Source organism: Oryctolagus cuniculus, chromosome 16 (assembly GCF_051225735.1).
Source record: "Oryctolagus cuniculus isolate XC-2025 breed Fujian yellow rabbit chromosome 16, ASM5122573v1, whole genome shotgun sequence".
NCBI classification, from domain to species: domain Eukaryota; kingdom Metazoa; phylum Chordata; class Mammalia; order Lagomorpha; family Leporidae; genus Oryctolagus; species Oryctolagus cuniculus.
Genome location: NC_142882.1, coordinates 43,079,799 through 43,107,548, shown reverse-complemented (window position 1 = coordinate 43,107,548; position 27,750 = coordinate 43,079,799). Strand labels below are relative to the sequence as shown.

Below are 27,750 nucleotides of genomic sequence, written 5' to 3'. Positions count from 1 at the left end.
AAGCCATTGTAATCCATAAGCTGTACTTTGGAAATTTATATTCATTAAATAAAAGTTAAAAAAATCACCAAATCTCAATCCCCTCACCCAACTTACTGCACTTTTTCTGTTTTATTTTGAACATACGCTGAGCTTTTTGTCTAGGTTTGCTATTCATCAAGCAGAGTCTGAATTTATTCAGATTTCCAAAACCAAAATTCAGGGGTTGGCATTGTGGCATAACAGGTAAAGTGGCTGCCTGATATGCTGACCTCCCATGTGGGCGCCAGTTCCTATCTCAGCTGCTTCATTTCCAGTGCAGCTCCCTGCTAATGGCCAGGGAAAGCAGTGGAGGGTGGTCCAAGTATTTGGACCCCTGCTATCTCACATGGGCTGATCACTAATTTTTGAGTAACCACAGGATCCTGTTTACCTAGACCAAAAATTTCTGTTCCCAAAACATACTGTGTTAATAGTGTTAATATTCTTCCCAAAATATATTAAAACAATAATTAAAAAGTGAAGTGAAACACACTAGTATGATGCTTACATTTTTGTCCAGGGAATTTTATTTCAAACAAAAATATCTGAAAGGAAACAGCAGGTTTAAATTACAAGTTTTACTTTCTGATCTGAATAGCTAATTGAAAGATAATTATGTAAACTATCTCTCTATATACTTTGTCAAGTTTGAGATTATTTGAAAATGAAGAGGACTGGGCTAAATATTAAGAATCTTGACTTTGACATTGAGAGAAATTGTTATAAAATTGGTAAAAGTGCTCCACATAAACCCAGCAATTACCTGTGAGGTCATGGATACTGCAAAAGAGTTGAAACTGTCTTTCTTCTGTTAAGTTTCTCTCTACGGAGAAAGCAAGTGGCTATTCCTTGAAGGAAGCAAATGCTTGAATTCATTTTATGGCTAATCTGTTGAGCATTTAATTGAACAACTGTTTTACAAAAGAAAGCTTCCATATGCTCACCAGTTCTGCACCTTCCTTGCAGTGTGCCTGCAAGCAGAGGCAAAGCAGCTTGGGAAGGGGGGAAAAAAAAAAAATATATATATATATATATATATATATATATATATCACAGTTGACTGCAAGGAATTCAAGATGCTGGTGGTGATTTTCCTGGCAAAGGGAGAGGATTACGTGTAAGGCTGCCACCAGTGCCCTCTGTCTCTGTAAGGGGAATAAAAAACCCAAAGAGCAAAACAAGAAGGGATTTTTTTTTGGAGTCATGTCATGCTCCCCTCCCTTTCTGTGATGATGATGTAGGCACAGTTTTTATTTCATGAACTGTACCGCCTCAGCAGTCAGCATTATCGGCCAGTTCCAGAGTTTTGATAGATGACTTACAAGAGCTCAGCTCTGGCTCAAGGAACTGACAGATGGACTTGAGTTCCAGAGGGATTGGAATAGCGTCGTGGAAATCGCCCTGTAACTCTGATCCGACACACATGTCCTCAATATCCAGAAGCCAAATAGAGGCCAAAGGATTCTTCTACATTCTCTTATTGGCTCAGTCCCAAGCAGGCTGACTGAGCCAGAAAGAAGCAACGTGGAAAGTGTTCATGCAATGTGTCTCTCGTCTTCTATCACCAGGGCTGTAAAACGACTTATTAAATATTCCAATATCTTAATTTTATTTTTCTACTCTCTCAACTCTATTGAATGCTTTCATTGTCATATACAATAGCATCACTGTCAATTTACATACTTCTTTGAATACCTACTTCATTGAAAATTAGACTAAAATCAAATCTGACATTAAAGATAATTGCCTAGACTGATATCAACCAATGGCTAGATTTAGCTTTGCAATCAGTCCCCAAATTTAAACTGTTTTAACATGAGATTAACTTTCTACTGAGATAATTCAAAAATTTAAATTTAATGAAGCACATTAGATTACTATTCATATGTCTGGATTGATACTGGTATATTTTCATTGGTGTTTAAAACTCAGTTGAGGCCGGCGCCGCAGCTCAATAGGCTAATCCTCCACCTAGCGGCGCCGGCACACCAGGTTCTAGTCCCGGTCAGGGCGCCGGATTCTGTCCCGGTTGCCCCTCTTCCAGGCCAGCTCTCTGCTGTGGCCAGGGAGTGCAGTGGAGGATGGCCCAAGTGCTTGGGCCCTGCACCCCATGGGAGACCAGGAGAAGCACCTGGCTCCTGCCTTTGGATCAGCATGGTGCGCCGGCTGCAGCGCACCAGCCATGGCGGCCACTGGAAGGTGAACCAACGGCAAAGGAAGACCTTTCTCTCTGTCTCTGTCTCTCTCACTGTCCACTCTGCCTGTCAAAAAAATAAAAAAATAAAAAAAAATAAATAGAACATGAGAGGAAGTGAGCCTGAAGGGAACTCTAGGACAGGAAAGACTTGTGGTGTGTTCGGGAAACATGGAATAAGCCATTCAGTTTGCAAAGATGCTAGGGGATTATCAGGAGAACATAAAACATTTTCTTATGTGTATACTCCTTGGAGAACTCCTTCACTCTCTTGGTATAATTCCCTAAACTCCTTTAAGTCCATCTTTTGCTCTCTACTCCTGCAGCCAGTACCACGCTGGTTCTGGCCCCTGCCATGCTCAGTTTACAAAGACCTGGAGCTCTAACAGGATGTTGTGCCATTCCCCATCCCCCACACCACAGCCCAGTGCTTGCCAGTAGTTCCAATCTCATCACTCTGTGATGAGAAGCCGTCCATCACCTCCTCTGTTCTACATGGCCTTTCTCTCTCTACTTTTTTTCACCTGTATTATGAAGGTCAGACCTCTTAATTCCTTCAAAAAATATTCTTGTTTCTTTCCTGGATTGTTGTCTCCACCCCAAAACTTCCCCCTCTTTTTTTAACCAGCAAACTCCTCTTCCCCCTGCCTGTCTTGGTGTAAGCGTCAGTTGAAGAAATCTCCATCCATTCATAAACACTTCCTAGAGCAGCTATTGTACTCCAGGTACTTAAGTTTTCCAGGATACTTTTTTTTTTTTTTTTTTTTGGTGTTTTGGCATGTATTACATGTACCTGCTACATAGCACACCATGTTGTAAATGTGCAGTCATATGTGTTACTGATTCTAATTCAAATTCCCTAATAGTAGAAATGGCCTGGTTGGTGTTCATGACTTGTAAACAATTATTTGCAAATAAGTATTTTTTTAAGATTTATTGATTTGAAAGGCAGAGTTCCAGAGAGAGAGAGATCATCCATCCTCAAATGATCACAACAGCTAGAGCTGGACCAGGCTGAATGCAGTAGCCTAGAACTATCCAGGTCTCCCATGTGGATTCAGGGGCCCAAGGACTTTGGGCTGTCTTCCACTGCTTCCCCCGGCACATTAGCAGGGAGCTGGATCAGAAGTGAAGCAGCTAGGATATGAACCAGTGCCCATAGGGGATGTTGGCACCGCAGGTGGCAGTTCAACCTGTTGTACACAACTCCAGGCCCTAAATAAATATTGGAATTCCCTCCTTAAATGCTGGTGAGCACTGTATAGATAACATGTGTATGCAGGTATTCATTATAAACCCACAGTTCTTTTCTAACACGATTCTGTAGCTTTTCTTGACTTAGACAATCATCTACTCCATCATCTTGCCTATTTTTAACTTCGATGGTGGCATTTTTCCTCAGAGTTATCAAATGAGACCTACATTATTCAGTCACAAGGGGTGACTTCTTCCAGTTTCCTTGTTACTCTCAAAAGGGTCAGGCCGGCCGTGCCAGGTTGGTTATGTACTCCCTGAAATGGGTTTCATTGAAGCTGGAATAACTCACTTCAGATCCCATCCAGCTCCCAGGCCAGCAGGGCTGTGACCTCAATGTAAATGCACACAAGTACCTAAAAATAAAACAAATAAAATTATCAATGATTTAACATTATCTACAGTGTAAGTAGAGTTGACTTTTATTCCAATTTTTAAGGAAATACGTTTTTGTTGGAACATTCGGAGCTTGCTCCCTTCAACATCATCCTCTTTCTGTCTGGTGTGCTCACTATGCAGATGACCCACTGCCTGGAAGACAGTCATGCAAAGAACTGAACTCTGTGGCATCCAAAATGGCAAAGTGAAATTTCTGCGCATCCCTGCAACACACACACTGTAGTCAATATAGTATGAATGTTTCTTGTTCTTTGCATGATAATCGATTTCCATTCATTATTTTCCTCTTTTTTTTTAAGATTTAAGAGGAAAGGAGAGAGTGATATGTAGTTAACTGATATGCCATTAAGATAGTAGTATTTGATATCGAGTAATCTTGTTATTGTTTTATATTGTAATTTACTTTTTATCAGAAACTGAGGTCTTTATGACATCTTGTATTAGTATAAAATGAGACATCTTGGGGCTGATGTTGTAGCCTAGCAGGTAAAGCCACTGCCTGCAACATTGACATCTCATATGGTTGCCAGTTCAAGTCCTTCCTGTTCCATTTTCAACTCAGCTGCCTGCTGATATGCCTGGGAAAGCAGCAGAACGGGCCCTTCAGCTTGGCTCTGGCTGTTGTGGCCATGTGGGAAGTGAGCCACCATGTGGAAGATCTTTCTGTGTGTCTCCCCTTCTCTCTCTGCAATGCTTTAAATAACTAAATAAATCTTAGAGGAAAAAGAGAGAAATCTTTATTCCTAATACATGATTTTTAAAAAATAAATGGTTAATATGTGTCTGATTCATATTAATATTCCTTGATTGTTTAGAATTAATTTGTATATTTGATCAACTCATACATGGGAGTGCCTATGTGTATATATATATATATACACATATCTGATCAGCCACACTTAAATCCACATTGGTAAAATTGCATCTGCTTTACCTATGCCTTTTTTTCCGATGTTAATATCACGCGTTGTTCATGTTCTAATCAATTCTTTTTTTTGTAATTCTACCATTTTTGCTTGTTGGTTTTGAGATTATATTGTATGGCACATTGAGAACCAGCATTATATTGTAATGTAGTATACATTTTGTGTTCATGGTGAATTGTTCATCTTCATTATCATGAATGATAAGGATAATATTCTATCTTTAAACTCTTTTCCTCAAAATCTACCTTGTTAAATATCACTATTGCTATTCTTTTACATAATTGACTTGATATATATCATCCATTTTTTTCTTTAAATCTCTCTATGCCATTATATTTGCATGTGCATGTGTGTATATATATGTGTGTGTATGAGACATAGAGTCACCTTATAAATATCACAAGAATAGTTTGAACATTTTAGTTCACATGGGTTGGATTTTATTTGACAAGTAAAATTCATTTTGGCCGGCGCCGCGGCTCAGTAGGCTAATCCTCCGCCTAGCGGCGCCGGCACACCGGGTTCTAGTCCCGGTCGGGGCGCCGGATTCTGTCCCGGTTGCCCCTCTTCCAGGCCAGCCCTCTGCTGTGGCCAGGGAGTACAGTGGAGGATGGCCCAGGTGCTTGGGCCCTGCACCCCATGGGAGACCAGGAGAAGCACCTGGCTCCTGCCATCGGATCAGCGCGGTGCGCTGGCCGCAGCGCGCCGGCCGCGGCAGCCATTGGAGGGTGAACCAACGGCAAAGGAAGACCTTTCTCTCTGTCTCTCTCTCTCACTGTCTACTCTGCCTGTTAAAAAAATAAATAAATAAATAAATAAATAAATAAAAAAAAAATTCATTTACATACATTTCAATTCCTGGCATTTGACCTCATTTTAGCTTTTTAGTTTAGTGATTTTGAATTACCATACATTTACTATGCTTCTTTTTCTCGTCCTTTTGCCCCATGTTATGTAATACATTGATTGTGTTGAGTACATGTGCGTGTATTTCACAAACTTTTGTTTCACTGATTTGGAAGTTATAGTTTCTATTCTTTTAGTGATTAGTCTTCCATTTCAAACATTTAATGAATTTAATAATGCTTTTACTCCAACTCATCTATCACCAGTATTAAGTTCTAGTATTTATTTATGTCTAGTTTCCAGCTTCCTATTAGTTATTATAGATTTATTTTATTCAATTCATCATAGATTAATGACTTATGTCCTCCCTCTGCCCTTGCATCCATCTGTTTCTCCCTCCCTCCTGTCTTCCCTCCTACCTCCCTTCTTTCCTTATTGCTTTCTTTCTTCTGCTTTACACATTTCCCTCTGGTTGAGTTTCATTCATTTGAGGCATAAATTCCTCAGGGTTATTCGACAAAGGTTTTAGACAGTGAAGTGATTTTGTTCCTCATAAAACTTTTCATTTGGGCTGGCGCAGTGGCTCAATAGACTAATCCTCCACCTAGCGGCACCGGCACACCGGGTTCTAGTCCTGGTCGGGGCGCCAGATTCTGTCCTGGTTGCCCCTCTTCCAGGCCAGCTCTCTGCTGTGGCCAGGGAGTGCAGTGGAGAATGGCCCAAGTGCTTGGGCCCTGCACCCCATGGGAGACCAGGAGAAGCACCTGGCTCCTGCCTTCGGATCAGTGCGGTGCGCCGGCCGCAGCGTGCCAGCCATGGCGGCCATTGGAGGGTGAACCAACGGCAAAAGGAAGACCTTTCTCTCTTTCTCTCTCTCTCACTGTCCACTCTGCCTGTCAAAATAAATACATCCATACATACATACATAAATAAATAAATAAAAGGACTTAAGGAGATCTGTTGAGGTTTGAATACATTTCATTATTATTTGATTAAAAATCTGATTAACATAGTCATATTTTCCTTTTAATATAATTTGTACTTGGTTTCTGATTTCCAACCAAATTCTTCTCCTTATATCAGACTTTTGCAACATCACTGAGATACATGTGGTCTTTTCTATTTTCACCTTCCTGGGATTCATTTTAGTTCTTTGGTTAGGGGATCCTTGTCTTTATCTATACTTGTGTTCGGGAATATTCTGATCCTTTGCGACTTCTCTGCTACCTTGTCACCCATTTTTTAATTTTTCCTTTCTTGAACTTTTATTAGAGATATGTTGCATTTCTCATTTTAACTTTCTTGTCTCCAATATTTTAGTAATTTTCTTTATTGAATTCTCTCTATAGTAATTTCATCTTCCATTTTACTAATTTTATTTTCTTCTGTGTATGACCAGTTCTTCTATCAACTAATTTAATTTAATTTTTAACTTTATTTTTTAATTTTTTTTAAATTTTTATTTGACAGGTAGAGTTATAAACAGTGAGAGAGAGAGAGAGAGAGACAGAGACAAAAGTCTTTCTTCCATTGGTTCACATCCCATCGCTGCACCGATCCGAAGCCAGGAGCCAGGTGCTTCTGGTCTCCCAGGCGGGTGCAGGGCCCAAGCACTTGGGCCATCCTCCACTGCACTCCCAGGCCACAGCAGAGAGTGGGACTGGAAGAGGAGCAGCTGGGACTGAAACCCGGTGCCTATATGGGATGCAGGTGCTGCAGGTGGAGGATTAACCAAGTGAGCTACAGCGCCAGCCCCTAACTTGATTTTTTTTAATATTTATTTATTTGAAAGTCAGATTTACGGGGGCCGGCACTGTGGTACAGTAGGTTAATCCTTCACCTGTGGTGCCGGTTCTAGTCCCACCTGCCCCTCTTCCAATCCAGCTCTCTACTATGGCCTGGGAAAGCAGTAAAAGACAGCCCAAGTCCTTGGGCCCCTGTACCCACATGGGAGACCCAGAAGAAGCTCCTGGCTTCAGATCAGCACAGCTCCAGCCATTGCAGCCATCTGGGGAGTGAACCAATCGGTGGAAGTCTTTTCTCTCTGTCTCTCCCTCTCACTGTAACTCTACCTCTCAAATAAATAAATAAATAATCTTAAAAAAAAAAAGAAAGAAAGAGTTACACAGAGAAGTAGAGGGACAGGGAGAGAGAGATCTTCCCTCCACAAGTTCACTCCCCAAATGGCCCCAATGGCCAAAGCTGGGCTGACGCAAAGCCAGGAGTCAAGAGCTTCTTCCAGGTCTCCCATGCAGGTGCAGGGGCCCAAGCACTTGGGCCATCTTCTACTGCTTTCCCAGGCCATAGCAGAGAGCTGGATCGGAAATGGAGCAGCTGGGACTCAAACCGGTGCCCATATCGGATGCTGGCACTGTAGGCAGCAGCTTTATCCACTATGCCACAGCGCCAGCCCCTTTGTTTTTTAATCTTGTGAAGTTTAAAAAAATTCTTACTCTATAATACCTTCCCAACTTCATTACTTTTTATATTTCTTATGTGAACTCTATATATTGCCTATGTTAAAATCTCTTCCAGGTTGTATATCTTTTTTAGGTATGTGTGTGTGCACATGTCTTTAAGATTTTTTTATGGAGGTGGGTATTTAGCTTTGTGGTTAAGACTCCTGTGTCCCATATCAGAATCCCTGCATTTGAGTCCCAGCTAGGGTTACTCCTCCAGCAGTAGTGCAAATACACTGTCTTTCTCTCCTATCTATCTATCTATAAATGTAGTATATATATATATATATATATATATATATATATAAAGGAACAATAAAATGCTTAATTTTGTCTGCATTCTTTTTATTTCATTCTTGAATCTAGTATGCACATGGACCAACTAGAATCTTTGTTATTTTATAGAATTTTCATGACATTTTAAACCTTTTTTGTCATTCTTCTTCAATTTAATTGTTATTCCTGTTTATTATGAGTGATGTATATAGACTTTCCCTTGAAAAATTTGTCTTTTATTTGACTACAGAATTATGAAAGGTTCATTCTTATTACAATGTGACAATCAAAGCTCTTGAAATTCAATCAAAGCCCTTGAAAATGTAGACATTTGTGTCTACAGGTTACAAAAAGAAAGAGAAACCCTGTAAAACCACAGCACTGGAGAAAAGGCAGTTTTGCAACACCCATTTGAGAAGCCCAAGGGGAGCAAGCCACTCCCTCCTGGGTAGAGCATGGCTGGAACTTGATCAGGAGCCAATGAACTCTTTCTGATTTCTGCCTGCCCTGAGCGTTACTGGGCGTGTCCAGCGCTAGTTAGCCTGTTTTCCAGCTTTTAAATGCAAGAGAGTGTGATTGTGTTATGTGTGGACCCTGATTTATGGTGAAAACCCAGAAACATTTTTTCCAGAAGGAGTTCTCTGTTTACCTGTGCGCCTTTGAGGCCTGGCCCCATCGGGGAGCTGACTGGCCCACCTCTGCCCTGTTCACTGATTCAGATGCTTTGACTCGAAGCGAGGACTGTTCCACCATCCAGGGGTGTTTCAGTGAAGCAAATATTGGGAAGCAGATACGGGTTATTTAAAATCTATCACCATGATGTAATATGTCAATGCTCAACTGGACATGTGCATGCACCTTAAAAAAATTCTGTCTCCAGAGAAAAACCCATCGTCCTACTGCTGTGTTTCAATTAAACCCACATCCTAGGCCTTCTGAGCTCCAAATTCCTAAAACCCTCAAGCTAATGTGTTCCATGTTGTGGGGTTAATTTACATAAATTTTTGGAACTCCTGCTGGACTGTTTCAACCCTTGGTAGCTTTGATATTCTCCACAGTGCTATACACAGATATCATAAACTAGTTTTCACAGAGACAAGTTATCATTATCAACAGGAATTAGTTTCATGGAGTGATCTCTAAGCACCTCGTACAGAAACATTACCCAGACTGCTTTACTTCTGAATTTCATTCTGTAGTCTCTGTAAAACACATGTGTTCCAACTGTATGTGTTTTGAGAATTAAATGCACTAGTATTGTTCCAGCTGACCCGTCTTCCAGACTCATGTGGGAGAATTCCCATCCACAACCAAGGCTTTGTGGAGTCTCCAGGTCTTATGGGAGCATATAGCTCCCTTGACAAAGAGCAAAGCAAAGAAAAAAGAGGAAAGAGAAAGAAGAAAAACGGAAAGAGATAGCATTTCTGAAAATATGTGTTTTCTTCTGATAAGAGCAGAAAGAAATGCAATGCATTAGGATGCAGTTTAGTTGACATTTGTTTTTGGGACATTGTCAGGGGTCCCAAGAGCCCTTCCACCCTGTTGCCCTCTGTAGTTTCTCTGTAGGACTCCTGTTTCCTGGCAAAGGGAATCCCTGTTATAAATATTATAGGCTACTGGTTTATTGCAGGGGATCAGAATTAGGTAAAGAAAAAGTCAGGATTCAAATCTAAAATTAGCTAACTGTTCTTATAACAGAAAGCCTTGAAACATCACATTTGTTGTGACAGAATTTATATTGGATTTATTCGTTGGAATGTCTGAAATAAAACTGCTGCCTGCGTGGGCTCTTATGGGATCCCTGCTCTTGGAGACACAGTTGGAATTAGCAATGGGTGCATAAAGCTGTAAGCACTTAAAGCATCATTTTAAAACACAATTTCTAAGTCAAAGAAGCCAAACTAAATATCCTTCTGTATTTAAGATTAAGTGGAGTGACACCGGCTGTGCATTTAAGCTACTCTGAAAACAGATTTCACTGCCACATACAAGATGCATCCCACCATCCTGTGACCCTCATGAAAGCCACCACACCCATCCCACGTGGACAGAATAACAGAGGCTCAACACTGAAAATAACGTGAAGAAGCCTTACCAAGAAGCAGGAACTCCTGAGAATCTGTCATCCATTTCATTTTCTTCCACTGTTTTCCCACTCACCTACATGCAGGATTGGTCTGAGCTGCCAAACGTGCACACAAGGGCTTTCCTTGGGTTCCTTCTTCAGTCTGACAAAGTGTTTCTCCAACTTGAACATGTGCAAGAATTGCCATGGAGAGATCATATCACTAACCATGTGTATCATGCTTATTGATTATTGAAAGGATTTTTCTCCCACAATTTTTGAACTCTGGACAACTTTTGTTGCATGTGTGACCTTCAGACACTAACCAAGAAGGTCCTGCTTTCTTTACTTATTTATGAGAATGATTAATACATTGGCCAAGAAGCCTGAAACTATACCTTTTGACATGATTATAAGCATAATTGTAGCTACAAAGACACTTTGTGCAAACTCACACTGTTCAAAACCATCATTTTCCCTTATTGAATATTTTATATATGTTATGAATTTCCCATAAATGTCTTTTTTAAAAAAAACCAGGTTATTTACATAATCATATCAATAAATTTAAGATTTCTAAGGTTTGGTGTTGTGAGGTAGCAGGTTAAGCAGCCATCTACAATGTCAGCATCCATGTGGGCACATATTCAAGTCCTGGCTGCTCTACTTCCGAAGCAGCTCCCTGCTAACGCACCCAGGAAAGCAGTGGAGGATGGCCCAAGTGCTTAGGCCCCTGCACCTACGTGGGAGATCCAGAAAGAGCTCCTGGATCCTGAATTCGGCTTGGTCCAGCCCCAGCCATTGTGGCCATTTGGGGAGGATCTCTCTCTATCTCTTCCTTTCTTTTTCTGTAACTCTGCCTTTCAAACAAATAAAATAAATCTTTTTCTAAAAAAAAAAGTGTTCTCCCACCCTCCCTGTCTCTCCTTTTTCTGTCACTGGAAACAAATAAACAACAAAGAATTATGAACTAAGCAAAAAATGAAAAAAAAAATTAGGGCTTCATTCTGTAATTCAACCTAGCAAAATATAAATGATCACACTCTATTTTTCTGTGACTCATAATACAAGCAAGCATAGTGTCTCAGCTCTGAAATTTTGTCCCTAAAACCAATTTGTCCTTGAAATTTGTCCCTAAAATTAATCATAATTACCAATAGCCATCAAATGATCGAGTCTTGGTTTTATTTCAGTGAATCCCTTGACACCATCTTGATAAGAATCAGTGCTGCTGTGGATCCATTATCTGCCATCTCATTGGCAATGTCTACTGAGTTATTTTTCATCAGTAACCCCTGTGTTTCTTAACTGGGTGGAATTCCAGGTAGCAGGGTTCCTGGAGGGCATTCATGTCCATGCAGATCAGGGATCCGGTGCTAGGAACTGATGGTTGAAAATCTGCCTCTTCCAGTCTGGCCAGGCTCTGCACATACTCCAAACATGTGGAGAATTCTTTTATGAAAGTATTTTTCATGTCTTTTCCTCTGTTATTTCAATTATCTTTTAATGCTAGCCATTAGGGCAAGATGGCAAAGTTTTTCTCATGTGTTATTTGCATTACACATGGAACTATTTCTGGAACCTAGCTTGGGAACTTTCTATGTCTCCAACAGGATGGGGGTCAATCTATTAGCTTTTGAGTTAATAGGATTTAGAGCAGACCCTAAAGATTTTCTATTTCTTCAGTCTTACCGGACAGAAAAAGAAAGATACTTTGAGAAAATAAAAGCATTCAGAGTACTGTGACAGAAAGGATGAGAAATCAGATTTTAGAGATCCTACTCAGGTATTTTCCAGAACAGCAAACTTTGGAAATTTGAAGATTTGCTTATACTTCTATTTAAAAATGTGTTTAGATAGTTGTTTGTGAGGGAAGGAGAGAAAGAGAGGAGAAGGAGATCTCATCCACTGGTTCACTACCTAAATGTCCCTCTCGGGGACAGGATTTCAATCCAGATCTCTCTTGGATGGCAGGAACGCATCACTCCTGCTTCCCAGGGTCTTCATTAGCAGGAATGCTGGAGTTGGAAGGTAGAACTAGGTCTTGAACCCAGGCATTCCAATGTGGGGCACAAGTATCACTTTTTAAAATTTTCGTATATTTTGATCTACTTGTAAGACAGAACAAAAGAGAGAGACAGAGATATCTTCCATCCACCAGTTGACTCCCCAGCCACCCACAACAGCCATGGCTGGGCCAGGCCAAACCCAGGAAGATGCCATTATGAGATGTGGGTGTCCCATATGGTAGCTGAACCCACTGTGCTGCAGTGCCCACCCTATTGTCTTACTCTGTGTCCTGGCCACTCAGCTAAATGCCCACTCCTCTTGATACTTCTGATTGTGGCTTCCAAAGTGACCAGTGAGAGGATACACTGGGAAGAAAAAGAGTAAATATTGGAACTTCCATTATACTTGCTTCATCCTATCCCTTAAAAAATGATGGCTTTGTATTTCTCTTATGTAAATAATAGTTGAAAAATAAGTAAGTTAAACATAATGCTGAGAAACCGCAATGATGTATTTACAGAACAGAGTTTGGAAAGCATTGCTGTCAGGGTTGGCCCGTTATCAACAGCAACTCAAGAGCAACCATGAAAACACAGGAACAAACTAACATTGGCTGTGAGTTTGTATCTAGAAAGCCTTGTGATGAGTTATTCATTAACCTGATTTCAAGTAATCATCTGGAGAAATTTATAGCATTATTATTTTTTAGGTGAAGATCTTGAGGCCTGGTAAGATTGAATCACTTGCCCAAGGTGGAATTGTGATTTAAATGCACTTGTTTTGTATCCAGAAATGCCACTCACAGCACTGAGTTATGATTCCTTTAGGGAACACTCTATCTGCTACATGAAGATGACTCATCGCTTCCTAATATAAGAATTCTGTAAGGCAGCTGTAGGGAGTGTGATTCATTTCACAAATAACCTAAGTCAGTGGAAAATGTCCTAAAACCCAATGATAGATCTAGCTTTAGGAAAACACTTTTCAGTTTAATGATATCATTGTAAAGAGAACTCTGAGCTTTTGAATATGTGGACACAAATCTACCAGACTTTAACAGATACAGTCTTTCACAACTTTGCAGATTTAAGTTCCGTGAATTAAAGGACTGCATTACTCACCAGTAAGTTCTCAGTAACGGTGAAATACCTGGAGTAAAGCAAGACTACGGTAAATGTTTGGGAATTCATGCAGCCTAGTGGGAACTAAGAGCATGTAATTTTTTACACATCCATTACTTTAAAGTAGATATTGCTCTTTTTTCCTTATGTATTTTACACCTAGCACTAACCAAACAGTGAATGAATACAGGAATGTGTTGATTGGAAAAGAACCTGGAAGTTTACTGTGCTGTCAGTTGTGATTTTCATATATTCATTTTTCCTATGTAGAGTTTATACTCAAACTGTTGAAATCTTTACTTAATATATGCTAAACTGATCTTCTGTATATAAGAGAATCGAAAATGAATCTTGATGTGAATGGAAGGGGAGAGGGAGTTGGCAAGGGGAGGGTTGCGGGTGGGAAGGACGTTATGGGGGGGGGAAGCCATTGTAATCCATAAGCTGTACTTTGGAAATTTATATTCATTAAATAATAGTTTTTAATAAGTTTTCAAGAGTTTCAGTAGGGTACTGTTTGCATGCAGTGGGATATTGTTGACAAAACAGCAAAGGTATGGGATTAAAAAGTCCTCCATGGCAGTCTTCCTACCTTTCTTCATTATTTCCTTCAAATTTAGTCCCTTATTAAGCAATTCAGCTCTCAATTGCTTGGTCCAAGGATTTTGCATTTCATTGTCTTGTCTCTGCTCAGAATACTCAGCTTTGCTCAATGTGCTACTCTTTATACTTGTCAAAGAAGGGTTCAAGAAACACCACCACTGAAGAATTGTCTGTTTATTGTAGAACTTTTAGTGTACATATTCCCTTTATGTTGCTCAGGATCCTCTCTGGAAAAGGGTCTGCATACAAATAATTATTTTGAAGGTGGCTTTGGTTATGAATAAGGCATTTAATGCAACATGAATGTTGAAAACAGAAGTTTGGTGATAGGAGTGGGTGGGAAGGTTTTTTAAAAAAATTATTTATTCCATATTTTTTGCATCACACAGAAGGAAGGAATTACTATTAAAATGATTTTAGGACTAAAATGAATAACAAAGGGCTGACATAAAGCTTAACAAATACATTAAACTCCATTTTTAAAAAATTAATTATTTATTTGAAAAGCAGAGATACAGAGAGATCTTCCATTCGCCGGTTCACTTCCCAAATGGCCACAAGGGCCAGGGCTGGGCCAGGCTGAAGCCGGGAGACAGGAGCGTTTTCCAGGTTTCCCACGTGGGTGCAGGAAGTTGGATCAGAAGTGGAGCAGGTGCAACTCAAACTGTTGCCCATATGGGATGCAGGCACTGAAGGTAAAGGTTTAACCTTCTAAGCCACAGTGCCAGACCCAAACTCCATGTTCTTAAAGTGTAAGTTACATAATGGATATACAACAAATAATGATGGGTCTATAATTGTAGTTAGTAAAATCTTAACTCAGATTGTAATAGATTTGTATTTTCCCAGCAACTATTATATATCCAAAACTTCAAAGGCATCCTTTTAAGTTATGACCTGTTGGCTAACATCTATTGTGTTCCAAATTTTGCTGATAGTTCATCTCTTCTTTTCCCTCTGCTTCTACTTTTGCTATATTGTCATTATAACAAAAATTAGCATCCTTTAACCATCTATGTTTTTTATCTTGATAGTACTTTACAATTTATAACTGTTACGTCAGCATTCACTGTAATTGTGTGAAAAATTGGGGAAGCTATTGATGATGCAGAAACTTACAATCCAAACAACCTCATGAGGCAAAGCCTTGAACTGGAGCAACTCACTCTTCTTTTCCCAGAATTCTTTTGGTTTTAATAGGTCATTTTGTGTCCTGAGTGAACTGTGATGTTTATTCAGAACATCATTCATAGTCTCTTCACTAATTTACCAATGATATTTTCATTTTATGATGAATAGCTTCGTGTTTTTGCATTAGCAATTAATCACTGTGTCCAAAATTATGCTTCTAAAAGAACCTGAAAACAATTCCCTGGGTTGCTTTTATTCAGTAGCATTCATTTTTTGAAACAGTCCAATTTAAAACCCAGATCAAATAACATATTCCACCACCTCAAGAGGAAAGAAAATTATTGAAAGAACAGGAAATGTATTAAAGAGACTTGACATAGCCAAAGATCATTTTTGTGAACTGCATGATCCAAAATAAGTGGGAATCTTAGATTAAGTGCAACTCTAGTAGGAACATCACTTTATTTCACAGGAAATTGAACAGTCACCTGGAAATACAGAATACTGCAGTTCCAAGTTATTTCTTTCAGTATTTAATTAAATTATTATTTTCATGTCAAATAAAGAAAGTATTAAAAAACTGCATTTTTAACTATAAATATGAGGGCATTATTTACATTTTCAGTGTTCAGATATTAAATTTATTAAATGGTTATAATCGCTAAAAGCTCAGAAAATTCATCTTAATTAAAATGAATATCCACATCTCTAGATTTCTAGAGTTGATATTAACATAAATAAAGGATTTCATAATGATATCTCATTAATATATTAGGTGGAGATCTTAACAGACTTTAAAATTCAGTTTTAAAATACATGTCAATGAAAAAACTGTATTATATGATTCAAATGGATAATGTCACATCTGATTGTTTTCTGCCTTGGTTATGGGAAAGATAAGAAGTCAAATTAAGTACACATTTTGACCTTGCTGCTTCATTTAGGAGGAAAAAAAATATGAATTTCCTTTCTTGTGAAAAGCAGATTTCTCATCTTCCCAATACTCTGTATAATTTGAGGTCCTACCCACCAGATCAGGATATCATTTTCTTGAATAATCTTTGCTTTCATAATTAAAGCCACCACCACCACCATCCTCATCATCATCACCATTATTTGGAACAGAGATGTGGGGTGTTGGTAGAGGCTCACACCTTTTTTATAGCTTGAAAGCTAGAAAATCCGCTCTTCAAATGTCTGCAATGTTTATGTAATCAGCACCTATGTTGCCAAGGCTTATTGAAAACAGCTGGGTGCCTGCCGCCTGCCTCGGCCTTTGTTGGAACTGTTGCCAGAACAGGTAGTCAAAAATGGAAAGGACGGGAAAAGGCGGCCTCTGGGGCACCTCGCAGGAAAGCAGCTGTGGCTTCCTTAGGAAGCCATCTTGGTTTCCCATCAGCCAAGACTGTGCACCCCCTCGGGCCCAGTTCTGGCATGGCTGGTTGGGGAGGATGCAGTTTATGACTTCAGAGACACCATTTGGGCAGCCCCAACTCTGGCAGAACACAGAGAGCAATCCCCCAAGCTGCAAGCCATCTGTGAGCTGCTGGCCTCCGCAGAGCCGACTTGGGGAGGCTCCCATTAACTGGGGCTCCACTCCTGCTTTGACACAGCACACACAGGACGAGGCGATGTTTTCAAAGCACAGCTTTCCAAGATAGACTGTCCTGTTTTTCAAAACTAGACATCGCGATGACTTCTGTAAAAATGCGGCATTTTTGACCTAAAATGGAACTCGTATTTCAAGATAACTTGTTTTGTTTCCTAGATAGTAGACAAGTACCAAGAAATTTTTACAGCAGACTGAGAATTCCAGAGACTCAGTGTTGGCTGATACTCTGTGTTCCTAAGTACATGCTCTTGTGGATTTAAGTTTCTGTATTTCAAGTATTAAAGACTGTTATCCATGTGAGATGCCTCAGACTCTTGCTATGTGTCAGAGAAATGCCAGAAGCATTCTCTTTAGAATAGAATGGTGATCAGGGGGCTGTTGTGATAGAATTGGGGTGAGCATTTCAGTAGAAGATCAGAGCTGACTGATTTTCTTGATGAGTTGTGTCACAACAGAGCTATGATTATAGAATGTTTTAAAGCTCATAGAAGTAAAAGAGTATCAGGAAGGTATAATGTTTTGGAATTTATGTGAATTGTCGTGTTTCTCATTGTTTGAGAAAGTTCTTTTAGGACACATGATTTGACTCCAACCTCTTCAGTTGCAAAACATACTGAGTATGAGGTAAATAATTTTGTGCTGATGAAATTTTATTTCTAGTTGTAACCAAAAGTTATTTGCAGAAATATGGAACTGAAAAGAAGGAACTTTAAATATTGTATTTTCAAATTCTCTGGGCTCTTAACCCTTGAAAGAGAAAAAGTTCAGCCATAATTTTTAGGGTATGAGGTTTAGGTTATTTCGAGTGGTTTGCTGATCTCAAATGTGAAGACTGAAGAATCTCAGCACAGAGTGAAACTAGGTAATGTTCACCAAGTCCCTTGTAATTTTCCATCTCTTGTTTTATTCCCAGTTTTATAAAAATGTAAACAGACCATCCTGTAAAGTTGTCATTGCACTTTTTTTCACTTCCTTCTGACATCCATAAAAAGTAAAGTGTGAGGTTCCATGGCAAGTACAAGTACCGGGAATATTCTTGGTGTAAAAATATTCTTTTTAATAAAAGCACACCTTTGCTAAGATATTCTTCCCAACACAGTGGTCAACATTCTCCCTGACATAACTTCTTACAAATGATATTGGGCCTTTTGGTAATTTTACCTTATTGCAACCCTTTTCTCCTTGCATTTGTGTTGTTTCTCTTTTGTAGTTGAAGGAAAAGTTATAAAAAGTGTAATTGTTCTGAAGTATTGAGAACCTGAATGATGAAAAAGATAAATAAATATATGTCAGCCTCCTTTTTAAGATATATGTTGGCTGCCTCGTGAATATCAATTGTGTCTAATCAATTTTGATTGCCAATTATTTTTTCTACATGTTAATTTTGGGAAGTTGGGCTTGTCTTCACATTTGTCCTTTTGACTGACTGCAAACAAAAAATATAATTAGGTAAAATTGAAAAGATACAGAGTTTGTGCATAAAAACATCTAGAAATTTTCCAGGGAAAGAATGTGACTAGACAAAGACAATGCATCATTGATTCCAAGGAAAGGCAAGAATGTACTCGTTAACCAAAGGGAATTTTAAAAACCATATTATCAGATTCCCATATCCTTACAACACCAGTGGGCAGTATTGGAAATACTAACTATAAAGGCATTTTACTCAAAAGTTTGCATTCAAAGATGAAAAATCCACAGATGTTTTGGAGACATGTAACATCTATTTTCACTTTATGCTAATTATGATTCATACAATTTCGACCAGATGGATTTGCATGTACGGTAGCTAATTCATGCCAACTGTGTTCAAATATATTCACTGAATTGTAGTTATGCCTTCAAGACCTCTAAGTGATCTCTAACCTTGCTTCTAGTATTTATGGTTTTCGAATGTAACTGTGATAGCACAAACGTTGTCCAGATGAACAGTTGAATTGTCTTCAGAAGTACCATTGCAAAGGATACACATTTTGTTGGGAAGTTTAGACTTTTAGGAGTGAGTAACCATTGTGCGTAATAAGACAGAACCAGTTCTGGGGAACTTAAGAAACAGCTGAGGTGGAAGATGCTACATTTGTTGTGTAAACTGAGCCTCGAGATTTTGTCAGGCTAATTGCCTCCTGTTGAGTAGTCAAATAATGAGATATATGATTTCTCTGTTTTCAGAGTTCAGCTAAAGGATTATAAAGCTTTATTCTAATTTTTTGTGTTCAGTTTTTTTTTTTAAAAAAAAAAAAACTTGATTGTGCAGGTTTATTACAACCTCTCATTTAAAAATTAGTATCAGAAGTCATTTAGCCTAGTGGTTAAGATGCTGGTATTCCATATCAAAATACATGGAGTTAGTTCCTGACTTATCTCCTGACTGTGGTTTCCTGTTAACGCTGGAAGGCAGCCATGACAGCTCAAGTAATTGGGCTCCTGTCACTCACATTGAGGACCTGGATTGAGTTCCTGGCTCCTGGCTTCTGCCAGACCCAGTCCCAGCCTTTGCAGGCTTTTGGGGAATGGTAGATGGGAGCTCTCTTTCTTTCTGTTTGTCTGTCTCTATGTCTCTCTGCCTATCAAATAAATTTAAAATGAAAGTGTAAGTAAGTAGTTAAGGGTGGGGAAGATAAATTTTTTTCAAACCAGACATTGTTATCACAAGGGGATTCCAATGAGCTTTCTTTGCAGACTTTTCTTCCTCTGCTAAGAACTTTAATACATATTTTAAAACTAGTGAAAACTAATTATGTTTGATTTAAAATCTAAATAGCAATAAATCCTCCCATGATCTTATATAAAACACAGCTGTGATGGAATTGTCCCTGGAAAGGGTTATAGAAATATGCAAAAAAAGAAAATGCAAGACTTCCAAGTAATAGGTGCATTGTCTGGAAATTTTCTCTCTGGGGCTTTGTTTTTTTGGCTGCATAGGACCGAGTGTTTTGGGAGAATATACCGGAAGTAAAACTGATAATTCCTATTTTTTCAGAGTTGACATTTGTCTTGTTCTTACAAACCTCAAAATCTGTCATTACCTAATACCTTTCTGCAGTTTTCATTGTAGGAACCTCCTTCAGTACTTTGGGCTCTAATTTCTACTTTAGTTTTGTTTGTGCTTATTTATTCTCTTGCATTAATAAGAAATAAAGAAGCGCTGTAGAATTCAGGTTTGAACTTTCTGGATTTTTATCTCTACAGCAGGAATAATCACCATGCAAATAACAAAACATTGTTGTCTTAACAAAGAATGGATTTCATTTTTTTCCAAATAATTAAGTCAAAAATAATTCTTGTTCAATTCATTTCCCTTAAAAGAAATTCTTCCTGTTATGATTGATTTTAGTTCTGTTAATCAGTCACTTAACTGTTATTTTTCTGAGTCTTGCCAGTGTCAGAATAATTACTAGGTTATAACGTATTCTTCTTTTTAGAAATTTGATAGGGACATAAAATAACTATATCCATTCCAAAAGAATTTTAGAAAATCAACAGAGAAACATACATTATTTTTCTAATATTTTGTAAGGTGACTGTCTCAAGTTTTAACAAAAGTGTCATTTCATAACTAAAGTAAATCTAGCTTTTTCCTTGGCAAGATAGAATATAAAACTATACAAATAAACAAAACACTTATTCAAATTATCAGTGACTCAGGAGTATACACATAAGTTTACTGTTACTGCCAACAGGTATAAATTAAATTAAATATAAAAGAGGTCTTCAGAAATTTCGCAGACAATGTGTGGTATGAAAAAACATGCATGGATTTTAATTATTTGTAACAAAATAAAGTTGTCTTCTAATTCCATTTTTCATAAGCTCTTTGAAGTAGCTTGATATCTCGGTGAATATTTCCCATTTAAATATTTGTGACAGTAAGTATCCATGTTTGAGAATCAAAATGGCTTTTAGCCATTTCAGAGATTTTATTTGTCTAATGAATAGTTACTTTAAGGCTTTCATTTTATTTTCAAGTTTAACTAAAGGTTAGATGAGTTGATAAGTGTACTTCATTTTATCAGTGCCATAAAGGCTGTGGAATGTGCTAGTTGTAATTGACATTGCCCGAAGCTCTAGGTTATATTCGACTTCCTTTGCTCATGAAGTCATTTATTAATAACATAATGTGTGGGTTAAAATCAGTAGAGGCAGACATGTACATTGGTGCAAGACAAATGTACTGGCTTTGTGCTTTGCCGACATGCCACATGCAAAAACCACAGCTTCTGGGATGATTTTCTCTCACCTTTAAGAGGCAATTCCTCTCCTCGTCCTTACAGCCGTTTGGAATCAAGCCTCTTAAAACACAGACATAATTGGGAGGGGCAGCAGAACAGCACACCATGTCCCACTAGCATTTTAATATGGATTAGTGGCTTAGATTAGCCACCTGCCACTTGATGAAGGTTCTGGAAAGTAGTGGAGGAAGTGTCGAGAGCATCTGTACAGGCCAAGGTTCAGGCATCCGAGTTGAAATGCCTGGGAAGTCAAGGAAACGGACTGAAGACAAGGGCCACTAATGATGTGTTAGCACAAGGAGGGCTTGACACTGAGAATGAACTTCCTTTGTTTCCTATTTTGCATCCAGCTGTGAAAATCATGGACTTGCTCAGACCTAGGACAAAATAAGTGTACATTGAGTTCATACGTATCCAGAAACATCATATCTGTAGATCTCAGAAGAATATTGCAAAAAACATACTGGAATTTCCATTTATTATGCTATTTGCCTAACTGGGAATTCTCCTATCTTCATTTAATAAATATTTGATTGAGAAACATGTCAATGAACCAAAATTTAAAGTTACATATTTAATGTGATCAACTCTGAAAGCTTAGAATGAATAGCTTCACACAAAAGTCAGGAAAACAGTTGGATAAGGAAAATTTAAAATGGAATCACTGCTATAATTAAGTGGTTGAGTCTATGCTGAATAATTTTCTAGCCTAATGCTATATATGTAGTGCACATTATATTTATAATGTATATTACATATACATAGAAACACACACTCAAAATATGAAAGAAAATTTATTGATCTATGCAAACAGTTTGCAATAAAACTAGGTAATTATTTCAAGGTAGTTCATACTTTTAGAAGGGTATATCCACTTATTTAATTTCTGTGATTTTGTGCCAATCTGGATTTCATTATATATAAAAACTCCAATTGTTCTTGAAACATTGATTGTGAAAAGGTCTTAGAAACCTAGCAGTTACTGACTTAAAAAACAAAGCAAAACAATACAAAACAAATACCCAGGAAAATCTAGGTGATTCCTAATGGAAATGGATTGATCATCATATGGATGATGATATTTATGGGACTGAATCTTCAGATTTGAAGATACTAAGTCAATGTAACACATCTTCCCAGCTCTAATATTTGAAAGCTTTGTGATTTCTTGGTAAACCACATCAATTTTGAGTTCTCATTTCCTCATCAGTTGTCAGATACCAATTCCTCAAGGTTTGTTGTGACAACTCAATGTCATAAACTAGAAGAGGCAGCCAGGACAAACCCTGGCGCAGGTGAGGGTCTCCATTGCACAACCACATAATCTGCTTCTGGGCCCTGTGCTTCATCAGCTCCTATGCAGGAGCTCCAAAGCAACAAACAAGACAGAAGAGCAAGTGGAACTGCAAACTGTATCACTGCATTCTGGACAAGAAGTTAAGCATATTTTAGATAACCAAGAAGGGACAATCTCTGTGGTTTACTTAGGGGTGGGTCTTCCAGGGAATAAAACTCAAATCACAATTCCAAAAGTGGAGAGATTTAGTTGTGTGCTGGCAGATTAACTAGCACATCATGAACTAGCCTTGCAATCTCTTCCACTCTCTTTAGGTCAGACTTCTTAATATTACCGGGCATCCACATGAAAGAATGGGTGGACTGGGGATAAGGAGTGGGAAAGAGGGAAATTCTGACACCCACATTTTTACATACAGATTTCAAGTTGTCACTGAAATAATAGTCCTTAGCCTTTTTCCATGGTTGATCCATGCAACTATAGACATGAGATTCAAAAAACCCATAAAATTTCTTTTGCCAGATATATTTCAGATTCCAGTACCTTGTACAACACAAGGTATCTATTAAGTGCTTTTAGAATATTCTGGATCTAAATGCAGCCATTCGCTCCAATATGAACGACTTTTCACCTCCATCTCACTTGAGTGGCTGTCTTCTTAGCCACATCTCTGTCACCATTAGCCAATCCACATCCATAAAGACAATTCTTTGCAAAGTCTAAGCTTTCACATGTATTTCTCCAATCCTGGCATTATTTTACCTGGCACCACTGTGAGAAATCCCATGAGGTCATTTCTCTTGAATTACAGTCAGAAGAAACAAAATCGAGTCCAGCTTTTAAATATATTGTATTTGACTTCTGAGGCAACTCCAAAATGTTAATATTATTCTTGACTTCAACTTCGGAATTGCTGCTGATTTTATTTTTCATACCTTTTCATATTGTGAGTGTTATAGGCCAGAAGGAATGTGTAGATCAGAAGTGAGCTATCAGACTAGCTAATATAAAGGATGAGGGTTCTCTAGGAAGAACCAGAAGTCTCACATGAAGCTGGAACAACTCAGTCATCAATCTAAACATCAGCGGTTGGGAGTGATTTTGTTTTATTATCATTGGTAGATCCCTTGCTATTATTCAAACTTTAGTAGTAAACTGAGCACTGGTTGGGGGCATTCTCTGTGCATTGTCCTGCCTCAGTTTATGGCTCCAGCTTTACCTTAGTTTCCAACTCTAGAACACTAGCTTCTGTGCCTCCCTCTTAGTACTTGAACGTGCGCCCCTGTGATATTTTGAAGGATCTTCCAAGAATAGTGATAGTTTTCCTGGGGAGAACCTATCCTATTTTAGTAGTTTTGACAGGAAATTTGTACAAGAAAAAATACAGAGAAATCCTCACACAAAGCTCTCTTTACTCCCCATTCTAACTGCCACACCCCTAACACAGCGGTGGGGAAAGCAGCCCCTTCCCTTAGTGATTGGAGCTACAGGAAGGGAAAGGGGGAGGTTGGCTTTTCGGGGAATAGTCCGCGGCGGTATCGCTAGGCGGAGGTTTTTACTTTCAGTTTTGACCGGGGGGCTTTAATACGGGTGGGGCTCTCCGGAGGCAGAGGGATCCAGGTCGCGGTAAACAACAAGATGGTGGCAGGACCCCCGCAGTGAGTCTGTCTGCCTGCCTGCTGCGTGACACCTCACCTGATTGGCCGAACGACGTGTGCCTTTCACGTGAACAGAGACCGGATTGGTGTGCCCGATGCATGGACTCTAGCTTGCTCCTGATTGGTCGCATTTTGTACATAAGCTGCGGGTGTAAGGCGGAAGCTCTCTTTCTCTCTCTCCTCTCCTTTCTTCCTCCCTCTGTCAGGTTTACTTTCTCTAATAAAAAGTCTGCTGAAGATGGATAAACGTCGTTCGTTCTTTTCTCGCCCGAGAAACCGTCGTCGTGGGCCCTGGGTTGAGTCTGCTGGCCAGACTCCCCGAGACGCTAGTGGCATTGGCTTAGGAAGATCTCAGGGGTGCAGGGACTGTGACTGACGCCAGATGGTATCTCAGGAGCACAGAAGGGTGGGCTGATCTGGTGTTCCTGCAGGAGGAGTAGAAGGCGTGGGTAACCCGGATGTTCTCACAGGACCAGCAGAAGGGTGGGATGACCTGGTGTTATCACAGGAGGAGTGGAAGGCTTGGATAACCTGGCTGTTGTCTCAGGAGTAGAAGACGTGGGTAAACGGGCATTGTAGGGCTCAGATTATGCAAAATGGACAATCATAGCCACGACCGTCATCCTTCTTGGTAGAATCCCTAGACCTCAAGCGTTCCGTGCATCTGACTTGAGATTTACTGTTGAGTTTCTGCTGTTGCCTAAGCGTGAGGGAGCGGCCTCAGTGTGCTCTGGAGGCTGCATGTGATGATTTAGTTATGTCTTTCATCTGAAAAAGAGTTTTGCCATTACATTTTCACACCTGATAAGATCAAAAGCCCAGGAAGGTAGGTTAGCTGTGGTGCTTAGAATGTAATTCCTGTTGGATGCAGTCCTCTGAAGCAAGGTCAAGTTGCCTCAGACAGCAAAGATTCTTTCCCAGTGTTTTCATGTCTCCTATTCCAAAGGGTTCCTACACACAAGCAATGACGTCATTTCCTCAGGTGCATAGGGCCTGCAGTAGCCCCACCCACATGCAAAGAGAATTCTATGTCATTTGTTGTCTGATGCTAACCCCATCGCTGGAAATGACTCAGATTTGTGAGCAGAAGAAAACAGCCAGAGAAACAAAACGTTTTCCTCCTGTTTCTGTCTTCACGTAATAGCACATTTTAAGTTGAATTGGCTGAATTCTATTCGTGAATAACAGCTACATTCAGTTTAAATGATTTAGCTTTTTAAAATGTTGATGTTCGTTTTCCGCTAAGATGTTTTAATTTAGTTGGACAAAAGTACTGATTTACTTCTACTTGATTTTCTTCTTTATGTTCTGTTTCTTCAGATTTTTTTCTCCATTTGTGTTGCCTTCTGGGGAGTGAGAAGCATGAAACAACTTGCCTCCAGCCTGTGGAAATGAGCTGAGTTTGTGCACAAGTTTCGAGTCCGTTCATAACAATGTATATTCCTTCATGTGGAACTATGATTGTCTTATGTAATGCTTACGTGAACTACTTCTTTATGCTTTCTTGCTTTCACATTTATGTCTTTCTATTAAAATTAAAAGCAGTTACAATTACTTTTATTTTGATAGTTGAAAAACAAATGATTTCAAGTATGACAAAGCTGTGTTCACTGATGGCATCTTAGACTTGTAGAAGAGAAAGGGAGAAAATGTAAAAAAAAATGAACAAAGGATGAATATTGCATTGGCTTTTTTTTTTTTTTTGACAACATTGCCCTGATGTTTCCTAAAGTTGTGCTTTGATATATACCAAAGGACTTTAAAAAGCTAAGGCAAAATGAAACTAAAATGATAAGCTAATTTTGGCCAAAAAATTTGAAATTCATGCAAATGAGGGATTGTCGAAAGTTCACATAAAATGCATATTATGAAAAAAAAAATCATGCTTGGGGTTCAGGCATGCTTTGCACCAAAATAAGCTTATCTGTATATTTCATTTGAAGGTACCCTTGTGTTTGTCATCATGAAAATTTATTAATTAGTTGTCTGCCTAAAGCTGGATTTATCTTTTCAAACTCATGTAAGATGAAGAGCTACATTACAGAAAAAGACATCACTGAAATGAAAATTAATAAATTTTGTCAAAAGTAGTTTGTTCAGTTGACTAAATTGTGATATGTTCATCTAATATGCTTGGTCAATTTGCTTTGCCAGTTAAGGACCATTCCTTATCAATAATTCCTGTATCAAGAGTTGTCACGATAATATTAATAAAATTCTCTAAATAAAATTGCCCACAGTGTTATGTGTACACTGTTCACTGGAATTGTGAAAAAAAAATCTGCCAGGGATTTCCTTAGGAGGGAAAAGACAGGGAGAAACAGAATAAAATAAAGAGAATTTTCCCTTCCTCCCTTCAATATTTTTTAGGTTTCAAATTGTAATTTAAATCATAAAAAGTGCTGTTGGTCATTGGGCTGTGCACGTCTTCATCACTGGGTTAGGGAGTCTGGTGGGTTTGTTCACCTCACTATATGAATGCGTTCCTTGAGCCCTAAACAGAGGAAAATATGTGGCTATTAACAGTGTCTGGCTGCAGGTGTCTATTCAGGATGCAAGAGTCCAGCACATTTGTCCCTCACACTGGAACAGCAGTGGCCAATTACAGTTTGCATGATGGAAGAATTAACAAATTATATCTCAAGCGTCAGAACTGGGGTTTGGCTTTACTTCATTCATCCTTTTATACTTCTTAATTAAACACAGAGTTTGAGCAAGCACTTCAGCTCATAACAAATATGAAAGTCTACTTTTGTCCCCACCAACAATTCATACTGGACTTTGCTTATGAAGAATCCTGCTATGGCTGTGAGCCCTCTGCTGGCTTAAAACTATTAGGTTTACGGCTTGAAAATTCTCAAGACACAGATTTTTGCATCTTAAAAGAGTTTTCAATCTATAGGTCACATCATTCAGTAATGACAAAGAAAATATTTTTTTTTACAAATATTTAAATGGGTTTTTAGTAGGTTGGAATAGTTTAATGGTTGTCCAAAAAGTGATGCATATGTTTATAATGATTCTTGAATATATGTGAATTTATAAGAGTGTCCTAAACTGAATTGAATGACGGAAATAAATAATTAAAAATGATAAATGATACCTTTGCGGTAATGGTTAGTTTCCTTTGAGAAACCTCAAATTTACCCATTCTGTGTTCTCCATCTGCTTTGCTCACTATGATTGGGAATAGTTTGCTTTGATAAATGCAGGTACTTTCAACCTAGAACGTTCCAAGTCTTTGAACATGGAGGCAGTTTCCAGGTAAGTGTAGTGTTCCTTGGGCCTGCCAGCATGTATTAGGCTGCTTTGCCCTTCACCTTCAACCCCGCTAATGTCCCATTCCCTTTTCTCTTGCACAGCACTAATCCATGATGACAGGTCCTGTAACTATTACTAATGTCGTAAACTGATCTTGAGTGATGCCATGTAATTTATGCTTGCTCTTGACCAGAAGGACTTTAATGCTTTGTCTTTCTCCCAAGACAGAAAGCCCTAAAAATAGGTCTCATCCATTGCTGAGCACTTCTAATGGACAGAGGCAAAGTGACTTTGCAAATAATTAGGATGAAACTCAGTTTTGCTAATCAACCATAGGAAGACTACAGAGAGGGAAGGGGCATTTTTTTTTCTCTAAATGGAGTATTAC

At 38.8% G+C, this 27,750-nt stretch overlaps 1 protein-coding gene across 2 annotated transcripts in view; it reads left to right on the top strand.

The window, feature by feature from the left end:
• AGMO (alkylglycerol monooxygenase) overlaps nt 1–26,331 on the top strand; it is a 357,324-nt gene extending 330,993 nt beyond the window's left edge. For both annotated transcript variants that reach the window (XM_002720858.6, XM_089315166.1), the window contains one exon: nt 25,422–26,331. In XM_002720858.6, coding sequence (XP_002720904.2) covers nt 25,422–25,496 — 75 coding nt within the window. In that variant the 3' untranslated portion in view covers nt 25,497–26,331. The remainder of the gene's footprint in view (nt 1–25,421) is intronic.
• Nucleotides 26,332–27,750: the final 1,419 nt, after the last annotated feature.